General features: G+C 42.4%; 2 protein-coding genes across 2 annotated transcripts in view; one reads left to right on the top strand and one right to left on the bottom strand.

Annotated features, from left to right (window-relative positions):
* Positions 1-16,543, bottom strand: part of NBN (nibrin) — a 429,498-nt gene extending 412,955 nt beyond the window's left edge. Inside the window, exon 1 of the mRNA XM_078687062.1 lies at positions 16,322-16,543. Coding sequence (XP_078543188.1) covers positions 16,322-16,352 — 31 coding nt within the window. The 5' untranslated portion in view covers positions 16,353-16,543. The remainder of the gene's footprint in view (positions 1-16,321) is intronic.
* The window catches only part of DECR1 (2,4-dienoyl-CoA reductase 1), a 234,374-nt gene continuing 229,988 nt past the window's right edge, over positions 16,539-20,924 (top strand). The window contains exon 1 of the mRNA XM_078687063.1: positions 16,539-16,932. Within this exon, the coding sequence (XP_078543189.1) occupies positions 16,828-16,932 (105 nt within the window). The 5' untranslated portion in view covers positions 16,539-16,827. The remainder of the gene's footprint in view (positions 16,933-20,924) is intronic.

The following is a 20,924-nucleotide window of genomic DNA, read 5'->3' as shown; positions in this document are numbered from 1 at the left end:
TTCCCGTCCCCTTTTCCCGGGCCCCCCCTTTTTTCTCTTCCTTCCCCTATTTCTTCCCTGATAGCCTTGTTTCTTCCCCCTCCTCCTTTTCCCCCACCCCCTCCTTCCCTTTATCAGCGGCTTCACGAATACATATATGCTCACTTCCGTATTCTTCTCCTGTTTTATTACGTCTATCTATAGGAACCTTTCCTGCTTCGGCAACTAATTACAGATCGGCTCACATCTTTTTTGAGCTTACAGGTTTGTGTAGCCTGACTCTAACTCCCTCCCGTCATTTCTCACTGACTTCGCTTCATGTGCACTCTTGATTATGTTCAATTTCTTTAAAACCTACCCAGATCTCCCTATTCTTTTCACGGGTGATTCTTAACTACTAATGGTGATGTACCTATCTTTGACTTTTATCTGGGCACATCTCTGGTTACATTCACGTCTTGGTTGAACCTGAAACTCTTGTTCAGCTATTTCATCCTTATTACATCTTATATACTCCCCACTTCCGAGTATACAGAGTGCTATGCACTTTCACTGATCCTCTTCCTCCGGCTATTTCTGGTGTCTCTTTCTAACTATTATCCATGGTTCAGTCATTGGTCTTCCCTCCCACTTAGCTATATACAAGGTCAGCTATTGTCCTAAAGAAAGGTTATAATATCTCATAATTTTGTCCATGATGATTAATTTAACTTAATCTATTTATTCATATACAGATACCCCCACTTCTGTTATTCCATTGGTTTGTGCCCTTTTCTCTTATCGGAGACTTTAATATACATCTGGAGAATTTAGCTTGCACCACCACCTCGGAGTTTATATCTGATCTAGCCGCTCTGAACCTAATGTTGTTAAACTCAGGACCAACTCACACTGCAGGTCATTTACTTGACCCTATCTTTTCCAACCTTAAGGCAGTTAAGGTTCTTCCGGCATTACCACTCAGCTGGTCAGATCATTATTTGATCAGATTTTCACTCCAAGTAGCCTCACAGGAGTATAATGTCCCCTCGGATCAACCAAGACAGATTAGAAATTGGAAAAAATTGGACATGGAAACTTTGAACACCTTTCTAGACTCTCACCATCCCTGCTCAAAACAATCTGTACAGTCAATGTCTGTAGCAGTTCAGAGTTGGCTCTTGACGGCAATTGACGCTTGCCTTCCATTGTCCACGGCGAAATGCAAGGGCATACGACCTCCTGCTCCTTGGTTTACCGAGACACTAAAAAAGGAAAAATCTGAATGTAAAACCGTGGAACGCAGATGGAGGAAAAACTATTCCTTGGATGTGAAAAAAGAGTACAAAAGTAGATTAAATAAATATCGGACCCTCTGTAAAAAGACACGAGCCGATTATGTACGCTCCACTATTGCGGATGCCCTAAATCGCTCCCAAACCTTATTTAAGTTGGTAAAAGAACTTGCAGGATCGAAAACCATAGCCATGCCTCCAGACCTAAACAAATTACAATGCGAAGCTTTAGCGTCCTTCTTTATACAAAAGGTGGACAAAATCTATCAAGGAATTACGGCAGCCCAGAATAGTGGTGTCCCTCCTGACACAACACTTCTGTGTACCTCTGTTCACAATACTACCAGCAGATTCGACATAGATGTGTCTCAGAATCCAGGAAGCATCTTGGACAGCTGGCCTAGACTAAATACTGAGACTCTAATTAAACTGCTTAGTACCATCAAATCGGGGTCACCAAAAGATCCACTACCTTGCACGATACTTAAAAAGCTTGGCCCACGTTTACTCGACATCATCACAAATCTACTTAACACCTCTTTACAAGAAAACACTGTAGCGTCTGATTGGAAACATGCCATGATTCACCAATTACTAAAGAAGGCTGGAACGGATCCTAATAAGCCCTCCAACTTCCGGCCCATTTCTCTATTACCCATCTTTTCCAAGATTCTAGAAAAACATGTGAATCAAACTGTTGTAGTCTTACTCTACTAGATGCACTCCCTCTATGGTGTCTCTCTGCCTACATGCTCAACTTGTGATGAGATCATGCAGAATGTTGAAGTAGATTAGAATGAATGGAGTGACAGTTGGATTTGAATGGCTGAGCAGCCAGGAGGCTGCTCCTGGTGGGGCATATACTTAGACGTTCACTTAGGCTATTACTGAAGTATTAACTGGACTTACTATCTTCCTGTACTTGAGAATAAATATACATAATGAACTACTAGACCCTGACTACGCATCATCTTTGATTACAATACTGGCGACGACGAGGAGAACCTACGTGATCTACTTTGATTGGATTTGAACATATGGAACTGAAGAATCACAAGAAAAAGAAGCTGAAACTCCCAGAAATAAAGAAACATTGAAAAAGAAGTAACGCACGAAGAAGAAGCAAACTGGCTCTCCACTTGCCCCACCAGTGACCAAAGATCGGTCGGCCCCAACGTGGAAGTGCCAGTGCTTGTTGTATTTGGGTGAGTGCTAAATGTACCTGACTTTACATATTGGTTTTACTGGACTAGGCTTAATGTTTCCCCAATGTCATTAGACCTCAACCTGCTAACTTTAACGTGAGGAAAGCTAAAGCAGACAGAGGAAAGCACAACATCGTTTTTGGGAAACATTTATACTACTGCATTTTGTTTACCGCTTTGGAAATTTTCACCGCTTTTACAGCCAGCTCATGTTTTGAGAATTACTCACAGCAGTTTAAAAGCGGCGTTTGTGGAGTACATTTCCAAGTGACTAATGCGGGCTAATTTCAAGTTAAATGTTTGACTCTGCGCTTGCAGCGCGTCCTGGCAGTAAAATAGAAACGTTACTTTCTTAAAATCAATTGCCGGTAGACAGACTGGAATTTGCGCTCTCAGCGTGTTTTAACTATAGAAGAAACTTAACATTTTGAAATTAAGCCTGCGCTTCAATCAATGTCTGCCAACTCACCGTTTGTCAATGTGGTGACGGTTGGTCTCAGGAGCACTTTCCACTTCGCCTGCCTGTATTGCTTTGATGACGACATTGGAATCCTCCGGAGTATTGATGGAAGTCTCCTTTGACCCTATGACAGCGTCTGGCTCAGCGTCCAAGTGAGGTCTAATTCCCTTAGTAAATGACGCAGTACGACGCTATGGCGGCCATTTTGACTCATTGGGTAGAATCCCTTTAATATACAGAGTTTCACGTCGTTTCATATTGAAGAATGAAGTGCGACTACATCGCAAGGGCTATTGTTTACTTTTGCCTACAACTTTTTACTTGGAGATCGATTTTATCAAAGCTGTGGCAAACGTGGGTGTTACATGGATTTTTAACGCAAATGTGGATTTCATGGTATTCGGCTACATTCATGCAACTATGATAGGAGATCTCAAGCAGGAGGTGCTGTTTGTGGCGCAAATATCTACTTACCTGCTACATTTGGATTTTGGATGAATGAATATTTGAATTAGACTTCCATGGATTTGACTTTATGTTTTGCTGACTGGACTTTCGGGTGAGGCATCGCTCATCTTCATTGGACTGGACTTTCGGGTGAGGTATCGCTCATCTTAGACTACGGTGACCACGTTTATTGTTTTAGTTTGTTATGTTCTATTTACCTAGTGATTTTAATATCTGGATGAGGTCATGTTACAGTTGTATGTAAGTTGTGACGTTAGTAGAAGTGTTGTTGTTTTCGTGGAGGACGTCGCGAATCTTCCCGTATTCACAACATTCATTGTTTTAGACAGCTCACAGGAGCAAGTGACATTCTTGTTTTGCTGGTCATTTATAGTTTGTCTTTTGTTTTCTGGAGTTGTGGATAATAAGTGTGTGTGCTGTTTCTTTTGACTCTGGTGGCGTGTACCCATCCAGTTGTACGTGTGTGTCATGGGTTTTAAAGTTTTCCTTATTTTAGCTTGTCGTGGGTCTTTAGTATCCACATTTTGTTTTCCTTGGATTCAATTTTCCCTAAATCTGTTTGCTCTAGGTCTAAAGAAACCTATCTGAAGTTAGCCATGGGAATGGCGTTTTCCATTATTTTGTTTGTTTGATCTAGGTCTAAAGAAACCTATCAGATGTTTGCCCAAAAAAAAATTTTTTTGGACTAACTTGGGATTGTTTCTTTTCCCTTATTTTGTTGTCCTTCGGGTGAAGGAGTGCCCAGGATGGATTGCCTTAGGACTAATGTATGCTTGTTGTGTGTTTGTTTGAATTATTGTCTTTCATTTGCAGTTAGCATTGGCATGTTTGCTTTGCTTTAGAGTGAACCATGTCACGTTTGCTTTGAGTTTTAGTACCCATAATTTAACAGTGTTGGTTTTACTGTTACTTTTTATGGGTGTTGGACCTGTCATGTGGCATTTTTATTTTACACCGTGTGGTGTGTTGCCTTTTGGAAACGCCGTTTTTTAGTTATTGATTGTATCTTTTGTCTTGCATTCCTTGTTTTTCCTTATCTTATCAGAGAATAGGGTGTTCTATTTGTTTTTGTAGTACATCCTCTTTTCTGTCTTGTGCGTTTTACCATCTATATGCATTTTTGAGTAAAGGGGTAGGATGTGTGGTATGTACGTTATCAAAGGGGTAAGATGAGTTGTATGGTATGTTTTATTTCATGCATCTTTCTTTACTCTCTCTACACTATTTTGTTCCACTACACTATTACCTTACGTTTGACTGTTATTCCTTCTTTTGCTTCACATCAGTCCAACAGCTTCATACTCTCTCTCTTTGTTTTCCATTATCATAATGGGGGAGATGTGTTGTAGTCTTACTCTACTAGATGCACTCCCTCTATGGTGTCTCTCTGCCTACATGCTCAACTTGTGATGAGGTCATGCAGAATGTTGAAGTAGATTAGAATGAATGGAGTGACAGTTGGATCTGAATGGCTGAGCAGCCAGGAGGCTGCTCCTGGTGGGGCATATACTTAGACGTTCACTTAGGATATTACTGAAGTATTAACTGGACTTACTATCTTCCTGTACTTGAGAATAAATATACATAATGAACTACTAGACCCTGACTACGCATCATCTTTGATTACAATACAAACCTTAACTGAAATTGTTACCACCCAAGATTTACTACCCCTTGTCAATCTGTGTTCAGAGCGGGCTTCTCGACGGAATGCACACTATTAGGAGTCACAGAAAACATCCGGGGCCTTGTGGACAAAGGAGAGACGGTGGCCCTTATATTGCTAGATTTAAGTGCCGCCTTTGATTCTGTATCACACATTGTTTTAATTAACACGCTTCGCTCTCTTGGTATTTGTGGTTCAGCACTAGAGTGGCTCATCTCCTTCCTAACTGGAAGGACGTTTCAGGCCTTCTCTCATACAGCATGCTCAGACACTCATGTTTTTGAACATGGTGTACCTCAGGGCTCTATACTAAGTCCCCTTTTATTTAATTTGTATATGAGCCCTCTGGCTAAGGTAGTAGAAGAAGCGGGTCTATCAATGTATTCATACGCGGATGACTCACAGTTAATTTTCTCCCTTACATCTGAGAATATGGATGCCCCATCCACTCTCAAACGCGGATTAGTAAAAATAGCTGGCTGGATGCAGGACAACTTTCTCCAATTAAATGGGGAAAAAACAGAAGTTATCATCTTAGGTAAAAACAAAAACCTGTGGGGCCCTCAACATTGGCCAAATGAGATGGGCAGGCTCCCTGTCCCGGTACCACAAGCGCGTAATCTAGGTGTCATCATTGATGACTCTCTTAAGATGCACAAACAAGCTGAAAAAAATGCAACTACGTGCTTCGCCATTTTAAAATGGTTGAAAAAGTTATGCTGGATGTTGCCGGAGCCAACAAGGAAAACCGTGGTCAATGCCTTGATTACTTCAAGGATTGACTACGTGAATGTCTTATATTTATGCTCAAATAAAGCAACCACCCGTAAATTACAGATAATTCAAAATTCAGCGGCCAGACTAATATGCAGCATTCCTAGATACACCCTTACTACTCAATATCTTCGGGACCTTCACTGGCTGAAGGTTGAAAACCGGATCAAATTCAAAGCATTATGCTTTATGCATAAAATTAACTCTGCTAAAGCCCTGAAATACCTTCTGTCGCTGGCCCTCCCTTATTGCCCATCTCGCTCCCTGTTATTCCTAAAATCAAGTTGTCCCGTATGGGAGGCAAATCTTTTTGCTATCAAGGGCCCGTGCTATGGAACTCCTTGCCTTTCTCAGTACGCAACGAAGATAACTGTCTTAAATGCCGCAAAATCTTAAAAACCTGGCTATTTAACATCTAGGCCCTCTCCATCCTTTGACTCAGACATCTCTACAAATCTCCCGCCCGGAAACCCTTTGTGGGTAGCTGTTGCGCGTAACAAATGCAATAATAATAATAATAATAATTCCTCGTGGAGCGGCTGACTGACAGCCTGACGTCATGACCCCCATGATCCAAACAGTTAATGACCAGTCAGGTGCTGAATGGGATGTCACTCACATCCTGTTGCCCGAGAGCGGGAAGTTTTGAGGAAGGGCAGGTGCGCCTCTGCGCTGGCTGGTTTGCAGGCGGCGTCATAATAACAGAAACTAACCTGTTTGCAAGAGTTTCTTTTGTATGAAGGCAAGGGAAATGTCATAACTCTGACAGTATCTAACTGGAAGAGTTGATATCTGTTCAGAGAGTACAACGGAGTCGGAGTCTTAACAGAGAGGGGAGGAAGCTGCACTCTGCAGCAGGAAGAGAGGCTCTGTGGAAGGGTGTACCGGCAAAGCAGACATGCTCTTAGTGAGTCTGTATTTTTAAAATGACATGTAAATGTAAATGTATAGGCATTTATATAGCGCACTACTTACCCGTAGGGTCCCAAGGCGCTTCGACTGCTGCGAAACCCTTCCTGGCTTCCCTGAGAGATGGTCCCTTAATGGGTATCTCCAGGGTGAGACCAGGCATCCCCGGCGGTCTGGTGGGGCCGTTAGTGAAGATGAGGCAAGCTAATGCCCAGAGTTGCCGAGTGTGAACACTGATCAGAGTGGGCACCGAGGCGAGAGAATTATCGAGTCCGCTGACCCTGGTCCAGAAACCTGCCGCGCCGGGAATCGAACCCTGGTCCCGGGCCGTCCTCTGCTCTCGGGTCTGCCGCCTCTAACCAGTGAGCCACACTACTTCAGCTTTATGTTTGCTACCGATCTCTGTTCTCTTAAATTATTAACTTATGCAAGTAAGTGTTAACTGAACTCGCAGTAGTAGCAGGAGGCCGCTCACTTTAACATACTGGTGTGACATTTTGGAAATAATAGTCAGCCTGCCTGACCGTAACCTCTATGTGTGATTTACAGGCTCTCCTGAGTCTTCATCAGCAATCATGGTATCACACACGTGCAGACTGCTGTGGCCAAAGTCAGCTGACTAATTAATTTACGCAATGGACCTAAGGCAGCTTTATAGTCCGGGCCCAGGTCCCACGTGGAACAGAGAGAGTGGCATGGAGTTTAGTGATGTTCCTCTATTATTATTTAAACTCTCTCCAAACAGTCGCAGTGCCATCAGTTCAAAGACAGGTTCTCTCATCAGCGTGCGTCGTGACTGTGTCTCAAGACAGACTACTTTTGCACTTACTTGTGTGTGTCTGAATCTGAAGGCGAGGTGTTGGATTTAGGGGTCTTTTTGACACTGGCTGCTCTGCAAGCTTCAAACAACAATATAGGGTGGACAGAATACCTGACTTCAGACCATGCTATGTTTCTATGCTGTTACATGTTTTCACTTCTTGCCCATGGACAGAAAACACATTTAAATCTTTGCCAGAATTGTCATCTGGTGTATTTATGCTTAGTGTGTAACTCGCTGGATCACGCAGACACACTGTGTGACAGACCCTGGTGATGCTCAAGCCAACCACACCTCTGAATGCCTGGTGTACCCATAAATATCTCTTCTACATTGGTGGGGCGCATGTTGCAGTAAAGATCTGTGTTCTCTACTAAACTATTGTCCTGTATTGTCAGTGACACTTATTGCACAGCTTCGCTCCAGTGGTTCTACAGTCTAGCCGCAGGTCCTTTCTCTTTTTGCTGTTAATTCTTAGCGGTACCATGTGACCTGCTTTTTAGATGTCCATAGCTGCCAAGGTTTCAGATTACTATGTGTAACACGCCGAACCCTCGAGAAAGCCTGGCGCCGCGAACAGATGACAGAAAACATGACAGCCCTCAAGAACGCCACCCACAAACACCACCAGCTGATCCGCACCACCAAAAAGACATCGCTCAAAGAACGGCTGGACAACAACACACACAAGAGCAAGAATCTCATCAGCATCGAAAAGGGCTTTGTTTTGATTGGTCTCCCTGAGCAAGAAATATGTAACTTTTCTTATATAATTTCACAGTACTCACAAAAAATGTTATAACTGTATTGAGGATATGGAAGCACGCTTCCAAGACAGAGGATATCATAATGATACTATTTGCGCAGCCAAAAAAAGATCATTGAAGTTAAGCAGGAATGAAACATTGAAACCAAAAAGTAAAAAGAAAAAACCTGACGTTATCAGATTGGTAACGAATTATCATCCCTGGTCCCATAAAATCTATGGCATCCTAAATAAACATTGGCACCTGTTGAAGTCTGATCCAAGCCTAAATACCTATGAGAAGAATAAACCTAGCATCTCATATAGAAGGCGTATAACGATCCGCAGTATGATTAGCCCTAGTTACCCCAAATCTGAGAATAAAGGACCTACTTGGCTTCATACCCACAATATAGGTTCTTTCAAATGTGGGCATTGCAGCATGTGTAAATATGCTGAAAATGGCATTAAGGAATTTCAATACAATGGGTTAGCGAAGTATAAGATCTTTCAACATATTGATTGCAGCACTAAGTACGTTGTTTATGCGATCAGATGTAAGTGCCAAAAGATTTATGTAGGGAGTACAATTAGGTGCCTAAAGGACAGAATTGCGGAACATTTCAGGGCCCTGAAAAAATTGGACCTTAGATATCCATTAGCTAGCCATGCCAATAGCTGTCCTAGTCAGGAGGACATTTGTCATTTACATTTCATGGCATAGAACATGTCTTTTGTGACAAACAAGGTGGTAATAGGGAACTTAAAGTACGCCAATGTGAGGCCAGATGGATTCTGAAATTACTTGCGGTTGAACAAGGGATTAAAGTTGACTCTGAATTGCAATACTTTCTGGGATGTTAAACTGTACTTTTCATTCACTGTGATTTGTCTCTGGTTGTAGATATTATCAAGTGTTAGGTTACATGGTACAATTGTGTAGTGAGTTTTTTAATTCACTAATATTCCATGTCAATGTATATAATATGCTTTTGGGTTTAGGCTGTTTTGAAATATTGGAGGGCATGAACTAACTGGTTTAGAACTTTTCCTGTCCCTGTGCTTAAATGTTTCAGACCTAAGATTGTAAATATATACATATTTTTCATATTCATGCTTTTGAATTTGCACTAGACATACATATTCACTTTTTATACTATATTATCTTTCATTCTTTGAAATCTTTCTCATATTAATTTTTTGCTTCTAAACCTTTACTTAATTAAGAGTTCACTGTAGGACATGCAGGCAACGCGAATAATATTAATAAGACTACCTGCGGTAAAAGTTATGGCATTGATTACATTGATAGTTTTTAGAGTAATGCCATACAGTGGCTGGTGTGGCAGTGTATAATCCGTTTTATTTAACTGATCGGGTATTAGTTCTTTCTTTTTATATATAACTTTATTAGATGTTTGCTGGAATGTATGACCCATTCCAAGATGGCGCCCGCGGTACTGGGTAGCGCCGTGTTGGAATAGTCCGTCTTCGGTTTCATACATATAGTATGGCGGCATAGTTGAACGCCGAACGACTTACAGATTCCGTGGGCGAGAGGCTGCTAGATACCGAAGGTAAGGGTATTGCATATATTTCGAATGTGGCTTCACTTTAATGGTTTTAGACGCTGATAGATATATATAATTAGGGTACCTATCGCAATTTGAGCACATCATACATTAATACATAAAAATAAAAATATAGAATAACGATATCGCAATTGTTTGAAAGACCAGTAACCTAATAAAGTCTGCTAGAGATCGGAAACATGAGGGGTATTTCTCACCTTTCATGATATACTCAAGACGGGTTATATAAACATTGAGTAGGATTTATTGATGTTGGTACGTGACTAGATACAAAACGACGAACGCCAGTGGTTTATTTAGCTAATTAAGGTACATGGTAGTTATGGTTGTACATTAAGTAGTTATATTTATTCATACAGGAGACTAATATTGTCCCGTGAACAGAAAATAAGATGTTGGAACAAATGATATGCATCTCTTTGACTCACCTTTAAGGTAAGGGGTCATTTATGTGATATTTAGCTTAACTAGTGCTCATTGTTCTATTGGATATATAGGAAAGATATTGTAAATATTTTATGTTTTTTACTTTTAGTGGTCCTTACTCGCTTCAATACTAAAAAGGAATTTAATAAAAATACAGATTATTGCTTTAGGTGAGTGGACTGAATGAGAATAATTACTTTTACAGGCTGGTATTCACGCTGCGTTGCATGTCTAATCAGATGAATCTGCAGGTCACTCATGGTGGCTGCTATATGAGATGATTTTCACGCTTTATTTTATATTTATTTTCATTCTTATCCTCATTCTCATCTTAATTTAATTTCACTCTTATATCTTTCACTTCCCTTCAATTTATGCACTTCTTTGTTGCCAAACTCTGTGCCGTAAGAGTGTCCTATTGGGATATAAGGTTCACATATGGTTCCCACCTGGTGGAGGTTAGGCTTAGCTTCCACCTTGAGTGGGGAGGTAACTGATGTCGGCACTGTTTGTATTTTGTATTTACAGCCCTGAGGAAGTCTTTATGGTGATGTACCAAAGACGAAACATGCATGTTGGCTGTAGTGTTGTGATCTAAAAACAAGATACACATTTTTTGAAGAATACTGTTTCACAAGTCCATGTGGAGAAAAGAATCTAAGAAGAATAAAGTATACCAGATCATTTGCGGAGTACCCCAAGGCTCATCGCTCAGCGCAACCCTCTTCAATATCTACATGAGCCCCCTCGCCACCATCGCACGCAAACACAACCGCAACATCATCTGATACGCCGACGACACCCAGCTGATACTCTCCCTCACCAAAGACCCAGCCACCGCCAAACTCAGCCTCCAGGAAGGAATGAAAAACGTCGCTGAATGGATGAAACTCAGCCGTCTGAAACTGAACTCAGACAAGACGGAGGTCCTCATCCTCGGACCATCCCCATCCGCTTGGGACGACTCCTGGTGGCCCACAGCACTGGGCACCGCACCGACACCCACTGACCACGCACGCAACCTGGGATTCATCCTGGACTCCTCTCTCACGATGACCAAGCAAGTCAACGCCATCTCATCCTCATGCTTCAACACCCTCCGCATGCTCCGCAAGATCTTCCGGTGGAACCCTCCCGGAACTAGACAGATGGTCACCCAGGCCCTCGTCACCAGCCGACTAGATTACGGAAAAGCCCTATACGCAGGAACCACAGTCAAACTCCAGAAAAGACTCCAACGCATACAGAAAGCATCTGCACGACTCATCCCCGACATCCCCCGCCACAGCCACATATCAGCCCACCTGAGAGACCTGCACTGGCTCCCCGTCAACAAAAGGATCACGTTCAGACTCCTCACCCACGCACACAAAGCGCTCCACGACATAGGCCCCGAATACCTCAACAACCGCCTCACGTTCTACACTCCAACACGCAAACTCCGCTCCGCCAGCCTCGCCCTCGCCACTGTCCCACGGATACGCAGAACCACCGCCGGAGGAAGATCATTCTCCTACCTGGCAGCCAAGACGTGGAACTCCCTTCCCGCCCACCTACGACTGACCCAGGACCACCTCATATTCAGGAAACACCTCAAGACCTGGCTCTTCGAGCAGTAGCAGCACTCCCCCCCTCCCCCAGCGCTTTGAGACCCCTACGGGTGAGTAGCGCGCTATACAAATGGATTGATTGATTGATTGATTGATAATTTCATTTTAATTATGAGTCAGCCGTCACAGGCGTTTGCAGTAGTTCTAAGATCTTCTTAGTGTTTCTCCTTGCTCAATTGGGTCTAATTTCTGATATTTATATGTTTCCCTTGTCTTCATTGCGTGATTTTGCTCATAAGAAAGTGTCACGCATAGTCATTGAAATGTCACTCATAATTACACTGAAATTATGAAAATGTCACACATAGAAATCTGGAAACTTAGCAGCTATGAAACATGGAAATGTCACACATTTGCGAACTAAAAAGCTGAGATCTATGATAATGTTGCTCTGCACGTCCACAAAGACATTGGGAATTTCAAACGTAAAAACAAGAGCAAATAACGTTTTTTCGGTCGAATAACAAAAACTGTGGCCATAAGATAAGCTGTCATAAACGCACATTCCCCAGGGGAAAAAAACACTCTGGCCAAATTCTTGAAAAGGACATAATCGCAGTCCTATAATTTAAAAAGGTGGAATTGATAGGCCAAATGCGATAATCCAAACAAATGCATTTGTTGTGAAAGTTTAAGATAAAATTGTGAGCTCTTAAATGCTCCCCGTTGAGGTAAATACAGGCCTGCCAAGTATCACGCATCAGGCATGACACTAACGCATTTTAGTGTGGTGTTCCCGCATCACCGCTCTGAAATGCATTGTCACGCAATTTTGCCACTGACAGCACTCTGCTAACAGCGCTGAAAGTGGATGCCTACCCCAGGTGCTAGCATGCGCGCCGGCGACCCTGACACCTGTGTGCCGTGCGCCCAGCCAGGGCCGCAGCAGACTTCACTTGCCAGCACTGGCTCGGTAAGAGTTAAAGATCTCTCAGTGCCGTGCTTCAATGTTACAATCTGCCCTCTGCTGCGGGTGGACCCGGGCGGGGCCTGCCTTTAGCAGAGTCATTCCTTTACAGGCTCTGTGGCGCTGTGGTGGTGCGGATGTGACCTTACGTCCTGGAACACAAGTCTGAGTGCCGCTGCCTGCTGCCTGCTGCCTGCGCAGGAGTGCGAGGCAATAATTTACGGACTCATGTTGAGTGACACAGTCAAACGTAGGTGCCGTGGGATGTTACAGCAGCTACAATTATTGTGCGAGGCTGGCTGGTAAGGCTTCGAAAATCATGGCAATGCTTTTCGCAGTAAATTCAAATCAGTGATAAAGGATTCAGAGGAGGCGGTGGTCGTCCGGTACACAAAATGGCTCGCCTTGCAAGTACGTGACACTTTGGAGACAATGTCAGCCAGGTATTATTAATCCTCTACAAACTTGCTTTTTAGCAGCAGCGCGCTATCAGCTGCCTGCCGGTAAATTACTCCTGGCTGAAGTTCTGCCCTTGCTCGAGTCGAAAAAAACACAAGATGATGGACGGAATGTTGCACAATGGCAAAACATTCACCCCAGTCACAGATCTGGGTTTAATCCATCGTTATTTTGCTCACCAAGCCACCCCAGTTCAGACATGGCTATATGCAAATCAGCCTTGACCCTGTGCTTAATGGGAACAGTCCAACACGAACTGCCAAGCCATGTCTTCCCTGGACCGGAATCAAGCATCCTAGGACCGGTTTCTGGCTATCAGCCGTCTTCAGCCAGGATAGCTTGACTCCAGTGGCCTAGTGAGCACGGGACCCACATCTGGGCATACCCTTCCCACAAAGGGTGAACATAAAAAAACACAAGATGATGGACGTAATGTTGCACAATGGCAAAACATTCACCCCCAGTCACAGATCTGGGTTTAATCCATCGTTATTTTGCTCACCAAGCCACCCCAGTTCAGACATGTCTATATGCAAATCAGCCTTGACCCTGTGCCTCATGGGAACAGTCCAGCCCGAACTGCCAAGCCATGTCTTCCCTGGACCGGAATCAAGCATCCTAGGACCGGTTTCTGGCTATCAGCTGTCTTCAGCCAGGATAGCTTGACTCCAGTGGCCTAGTGAGCACGGAACCCACGTCTGGGCATACCCTTCCCACATAGGGTGAATAGAAAAAAACACAAGATGATGGACGGAATGTTGCACAATGGCAAAACATTCACCCCCAGTCACAGATCTGGGTTCAATCCATCGTTATTTTGCTCACCAAGCCACCCCAGTTCAGACATGGCTATGTGCAAATCAGCATTGACCTTGTGCCTCATTGGAACAGTCCAGCCTCCAGTGGCCTAGAGATCACGGGACCCACGTCTGGGCATACCCTTCCCACATAGGGTGAACAGAAAAAAACACAAGATGATGGACGGAATGTTGCACAATGGCAAAACATTCACCCCCAGTCACAGATCTGAGTTTAATCCATCGTTATTTTGCTCACCATTTTGCTCGAGGCTGCAGCCTGCGGCCTGTGACCTTATGTGTGTACCTCAGCCTGAGGCTACCTTGCCCAAATGAAATGCCCTAGGGTTGCGTGCTAGTATCTGCCCTGGTGACGACTTGTGAAAGTGCTGGCTCACATGTGCGTGAGTTCAGATTTAGAGATAATCCTGTGTTTGTATTGTGGTTCACATTTTGCCAGATGTGCGGGTGCACATTCACAAGCTAGAGTGGGTTCACTGCAGGTTTCTTTGTATTCCCACATGTGCGGCGCTGGCAAGAGTGTGAGTGCACATTTGCCTTATAATCTCAGGCGTGAAGAGGTCGATGCACAAGTTATCTGTGAGTACATATACATTTGAGAATGTAAAGTCAGTGTGTTTCAGGTGAAGGAGTGCAGATTGTAACATGAGGAGCAGAGCACGGTGTAACGCATACGTTTTGGGCCAACAACTCCCCATAACACTCAAAAGTCAGATGGAGAGTTCTGATCACGTCGTCAGACATGTCAGGCCTACAGCTCTACAGACAAACCAAACTGCAGCTAGAAGCCTTATCGAGGAGCAACACTCCCTTTCTTCTGCTAGGTCTCTGCTGTAGAGCTCAGGGCACAGCAGTCGAGTCGTCACCTAGAGAGCGTTTATACACTGCAGAGACTTGGCATATCACTGCACATCTCACAGTAAAGCACGTGGAAGCTTGCATACGCAGTAAGGAAGAGGTCAGAAATTTATTTTTTTAGTTAAAAAAATTGTTTGAAGTTCTCTGGTTACGTTTTATTTATTTTTATATCTATTGTGTTCATCATGTATTCAGGTTAGATGCAAGGGACATGAATATCGTTGCACACTGCCTACGTGTCGCAATTCCTTCCTGGAAGTGGTTACTTTCTTAACCTGTACCTGCCAGCCTCTCTGCATACAAACCCCAAAATGCTGTATTAACATCAGCACATTTCACCATTATCGTCAAAGTGAAATGATGGGCTCCTGCCCAAAACTGTTTCTTGGAGCATTTTTTATTGCTTTGTTAATGACAAACTTTCAGGGCAGTTGTGACTCATGTTACTGACACCCAGCCAATACCACGTTTTTCGGCTGGGTGTCTGCAACATGAGATACAACTGCCCTGTGCTTTGGAGCAGTTTGGGTTTTTCGTTAGTCAAATAGGTGTAATTATTGATGTTTTTCTTGTCTTTATTGCTTGATTTTGCTTGCGAGAAAGTGTCACCCATATTTCTTGAATGTCACTCATAATTATACTGAAATTATGAAAATGTCACAATCTGAAACCTTGGCAGCTATGTAAATAATGAAATCAAGCATCCTATGATGGCTGTGGTTTTTGCGAGCATCAAGAATTGTCATTTGCTGTTTTTCTCCCTTTTACCACCAGGATTTAACATCACAGTAAACATTAGACCAAACAAAGTGGATTTAAAAACTTGTACTTCCGAATTAATATCTACAGCTGGCAAAACACGCACAAATCAATGTTCACTTCCGGTAAACCACGGACGATTTATTTCTAACGTAGCCTACAACACATGCCTTTGGTTTTGACTACTTGCCGTTGATAGGCCGTTCCTGGGATGTAACTATTTAACATAAGCCTTTAATGAAAAGAATTTTAATATCTAGTTCAATCGCATTGTAAGGATTTTTAGTAACCATATACAATAAATTTAACTATTATTATTGACAAATCCGTTTACAAAAAAAACCCGCACTTTCAGCGCGCGGTCTAGTTGTTTAGAATTTGTTTAGAATGTACGCATTTTGCGTACGCAGGTGTTATACGTCAGACATTACGTCGCAAGCTTCTCTCGTCATCCGGCATTGAAAAAAAGAGGGCAGACGAAGAAAAAGAGAAGACAGACTAAAGGAGAAAAAAAATAAGGCATACCTTCCCTTATCTGTGAGACACCATGTTCAGAGTCAGACTGTGACGTTATTACAGTGCTTGAACTTACCTATTCCTGCCACAGCAACCAACCGCCACATTTTTGCTCACTCTTTCCACAGTTGGAACTCCCGGTGAAAGCAGAGGGTTGAAAACGTTACGAAAAGCTTTATAGTTGCGGGAATAGGGTGCTAAGTTCTTGTCGCCCGTTTGAATACGCCTGCGCGCTCGCTCTTCCCGGCTTTCGGCGATGTTCCCGCGACTAGTGTCGTGCAGCCCCACCTGCTGGAGGACTGGCATGCTGCAGTTAACTTGACAACACGTTTAGCGGTGTTTGACTCCAGAGTTGCAATTTTATTTTATTAGTTCTTGTGAAATTGTGAACACAAAAACAAATGCCTTTAACAACACATCAAGCTGTGAGTGTAAGGAAGGTCGCGGCACTTTCTGTATAGTGATTTTATGGAGGCCACTCCCCCATCTTCGCTCCTCTCACTGGGCTCTTTAGTATTTCCGCCCAGGTTTTATAAGGCCACTTTGAGAGACTTGCGCTGCCATAGTCCTTGAAAGGAAACTATGGACGCCGTGCAGCTTCTCTGCAAGGCTGGTCTGGGAACACTGAGATTGTTTCGGCTGAATCCCGCTCTATGTGTGCGAACGCGGGGAGCTGGTGCTAAGCGGGTAAGAGATGCACTTCACTGGCAAGTTTAGTCATTACATTCTTAAAGTCCAAGAATTCACACTAAAAATATACTTTTATGAATATATTGAAACCAGAGTCAAATTCTAGTTTATATAACGTGTAGAATTGTGACTATAAACAAACCGAATAGTAAATGTAGTATGTGGCAACAACAGTAATTATTAAACCTATTGAGAGCAAGCATTTGCAGTGCAATAGGTCTCGTATTACTGAAAGTTTGAGCTATTGGCGATGCATTATTATGAGCAGCGCCAATAGCTCAAACTTTCAGTAATGCGAGACCTATTGCATTTCAAATGATTTGTTCAAAATGTTTCTATTACTTACCTGCACCATCCCACTAGCAACAGCACAATATATTATTGTCTTTCTGTACATAAGCAACAGCACAATATATTATTGTCTTTTTGTACATAAGCAACTCACTTTAACTGGCTTTCTGTAACTTGTATTGTACAACTACTCAACAAGCTACAACTTACAACAAAAAATAGCTTATTATTATTTAATCACCTAGGTGAAACCTAATGCATTTACCAATGCTTGTTTAATTGGCCTCACAGCTTTGTCATTGTCACAATTTCTTTAAAATTATTAACGTTTGGTCCTACACAAAAAAACTCAGTAAAAACCAGCTGTAATACAGATCAGCAACCAATTTTTGCCTGAGTACCTGACAAAAATGGGTGAAAAATATTTAGAAAACCCCTCATATTTTCTCTACATTTCTCAAATCCTCCTGGGGAATGCAACATAAGACTTTTATAATCCGCGAATATGGCAAAGCTTCACCAACAACTGTTTGAACCTTTCCAGATTTATATGCGCCCACAGACAAACTGACAGAGTAATTTTAAATCTGAGTTAAGGTGATCATCTATATTTTTATTGTATATCTGGTCAATGTCTTGAACTCAATCTCATACTGTTCTTAACAAATGCCTTCTGCCACCTCTCACTTGTAACAAAAAGTTTGCCTCCTTTTTCATGGCATTGCCCCTGTGGGTGGAAGTGGTATTTCTATTGATACTATATACTTTGAATTCAGCACTGCGTGTTTATCCTCTGTTCTTATGAAAAACTCAATAAAACAAAGGGTTTTTTTTGTAAAAAATCTAACTTAAGTGCATCACTCATTACAATAAAACTAGCTGAAATGCAAGTGATTGCCCAGTTGCCCCATTCACAGTAACTATTATTATGCGGCTGTCACAGAGCACTAGAGATCTGTTCACAAAACTAAAACGTGCATGCAGGGCAGTTTCGCTTGCGTACGTTTTTTTAATGGCCTAAAAAAATATGAATCATAAAAAAAAAGCAATACAATCACTACTTTGTGTTTCCAGTGCATCACCAAATTAGTGATTTTTGGTTTTATTTACATGAACTAAAACAGTTTATTGGGGAAACCGGAGCGCCCTGTTTTTTATTCAAAACCATTTGAATTTTGGAGACCAAAAATATACACCGGACAACTTTCACATGAAGAGGCTGTGCTGGGTGTTAATGTTACATGGGTGCATTCTTTTCAGCTATTAAAATGTGTACTATAAACTGAGAACAAACTCTGACAAAACAAAGGAATAGACCGAACTATGATCAAACAAAACATCATTTTGTGGGCGTACTGATGCTTCAAATTGCAAGTAATCACCTAATGAGTCACTTCTCTAGTGAGTTGTAAGCCAAGAAAGGCAATCTTATTCCTGAGCAATCTTGGCATCTTTATTTGGTAAGCCTCACATACCTGCATTTGTGTTGTATCTGATCTTCAATGCAATGAATCTTTCCTGATTCATGGTCCTTGCTGCTCAGCCAGTGTGGTTGTGCTGTAGAACGTTGGTATGTGTGGTGAGGTCATAGAGTGTTGTGATGCCTAGGGAGTATCAGTTGAGAGTATGGGCTGAGCAGCAAGGGAGCTGCTCCTGGTGGGGCTCGCATTATAATCTAAGGACAATATCAATAAAGTACAATCTTCTTCATCTACACCTTTGCTACATGAACTTATTTACCCTTAAAACATTTGGCGATGATCTGAAAGAATCTACATACGTTTCCTGATGGACTAATGAAATGTGAAAATGCTTGAAGCAACTCCAAGGTATGAATTTCTTATAACTACAGCTACGCATTTCAGAGGCATACTGGTACGCTCCAAGTCCCACCAGTGACCTCCCATCGGTCACCCACAACGATTTTCCGCCAGTTCCTGCCATCCTCTACTTTAAACAACCTGTTTGCTTTACTGCCTACTTGCCCTACTGCCTGTCAGTTTTTTCTACATTACACTTCTCCCTACCTGCAGTAACATGCCTTGGGAGAGCACCACCCGTTTCCGTGGGAAGAGCGTCAAGGGCTACTACAATTTATGAGCTTCTTTTCTTGAAGTGTGAAGCCGTATCTCTTATGTTCCAGTTCCTCCCTTTCTGCTTTCTTTTGACAACTACCTGCCTGCTGCCTTACTGCTTACCTCTCCTACCCTTCGTGAAAGCTGTTCCTGTCCTGCTGCCTTTCTACAAATATTCCTTCTGTACCTTAGTGGAGCAACTATCCAGTACCAATTTTCTGACGGAGGTCTCTGCCATGCTTTCTGTTTCAACCATGATCCTCTTTAATCGTTTGTGTGGAAGCAGTCAATATGTTTAGTGAATTACAGAGGCACGACTTGCGGGAAGTAAACGTCTTATGAGAATTGAAGCTGCAGTTTGAATTTAATCCGTGTTTGATGAATTTATAGGGTTGGTAGTGAGTACTTTAATACCTTTTCTATTTCTTCATTGCCTCTATGGTGCACCTTCCTTTGGCAGTTTAACCACCTCCACACACTTAAATGTGTCGAGCACGCACATAGCTTGCGCAGCCTTACCTTTCTCCTGCTGCTTTCTGTGACTTCTGCTGAGCTGACTTCTTGTTGCCCATAGTTTTGGTGCATTGTGATGCCGGGAGCCATCCAGTGCAGCGTCCCCTCTACATGCCTCCATTTTGATTTTGGCAATTTTTCCCAAACCACCCTCTATTTGCTGCATTCCACACGTTGTGCCAACCACAACATTGTTTGTTGTCAGTAAAGTTTTATTGTAGTGGTCTCTCGCGCGTCCTTCAACATTTTCCTCTTGACGCATGGATTTGATTCAAGGACATCGGAGCGTCTAAATGAGTCCTCCTATTCTCTGCAGGTACTCTTGCGTTTTCTTAAACCTGCTGTCCCTCCTGCATTGCTCTTCAGTCTTCTTGCCTCTTAGTACTCCTCAACATGCACAAGCGAGTTACTTATTTAAACAGGTTCTGCCTTTTGGCCTTCAAGTTCCTATGCCCCCGCGCAGATCTCTTCAATTGGACTGCCTCCTTGCTTGTTTTTATGGGAGCTGACCCCTCAAGGAACCCTTTTGAAACTTTGCCATGCCAATGGAGGTCAGCAGTCCCGTTCTTATCGAGGTTAACCTGCCTGTTGTGTACTCGGATGACTCATTCCTCATCTGACTTTGAAATTATATATATATATATATTTACTTTCTTCGCTGTGCTGCATGTGCTTCAAAATTCTACTATGCCATAACCAACAATTAGTAACCTGCAATTAGCACTAACTTTTCTTTCCCTCCATTTTATGGATGTTGCTGGCAGTCATGTTTAAAATAAATACTTCACAATATATTTTTACAGTCATATTTTAAATAAGTACTTCACAATATTTTCCAGTCCTATTTAAAATAAGTACTTCATGATATTTTTACAGTCATATTTAAGATCAGTCCTTACAGTCAATATTTAAAATAAGTACGTTGCTATATATTTCGTTTCATGTGGTACTACCACATCTTATGCACATTTTACATATTGCATTTACGTTGTTCCATGTTTAGTGCACGTTATTTTTACTGATTGAGATATGCGCGAGGTATGTGTCTTTATAGCCATTGGCTGTGTGACCTTCACTTTATATAATACATTTTTGTGTGGAGTTGCCACT

Source organism: Lissotriton helveticus, chromosome 4_1 (genome assembly GCF_964261635.1).
Source record: "Lissotriton helveticus chromosome 4_1, aLisHel1.1, whole genome shotgun sequence".
In the NCBI taxonomy this organism is placed as follows: Eukaryota; Metazoa; Chordata; class Amphibia; order Caudata; family Salamandridae; genus Lissotriton; species Lissotriton helveticus.
Note: the sequence above shows the minus strand (reverse complement) of the source record. Positions and strands in the feature narration are given on the sequence as shown.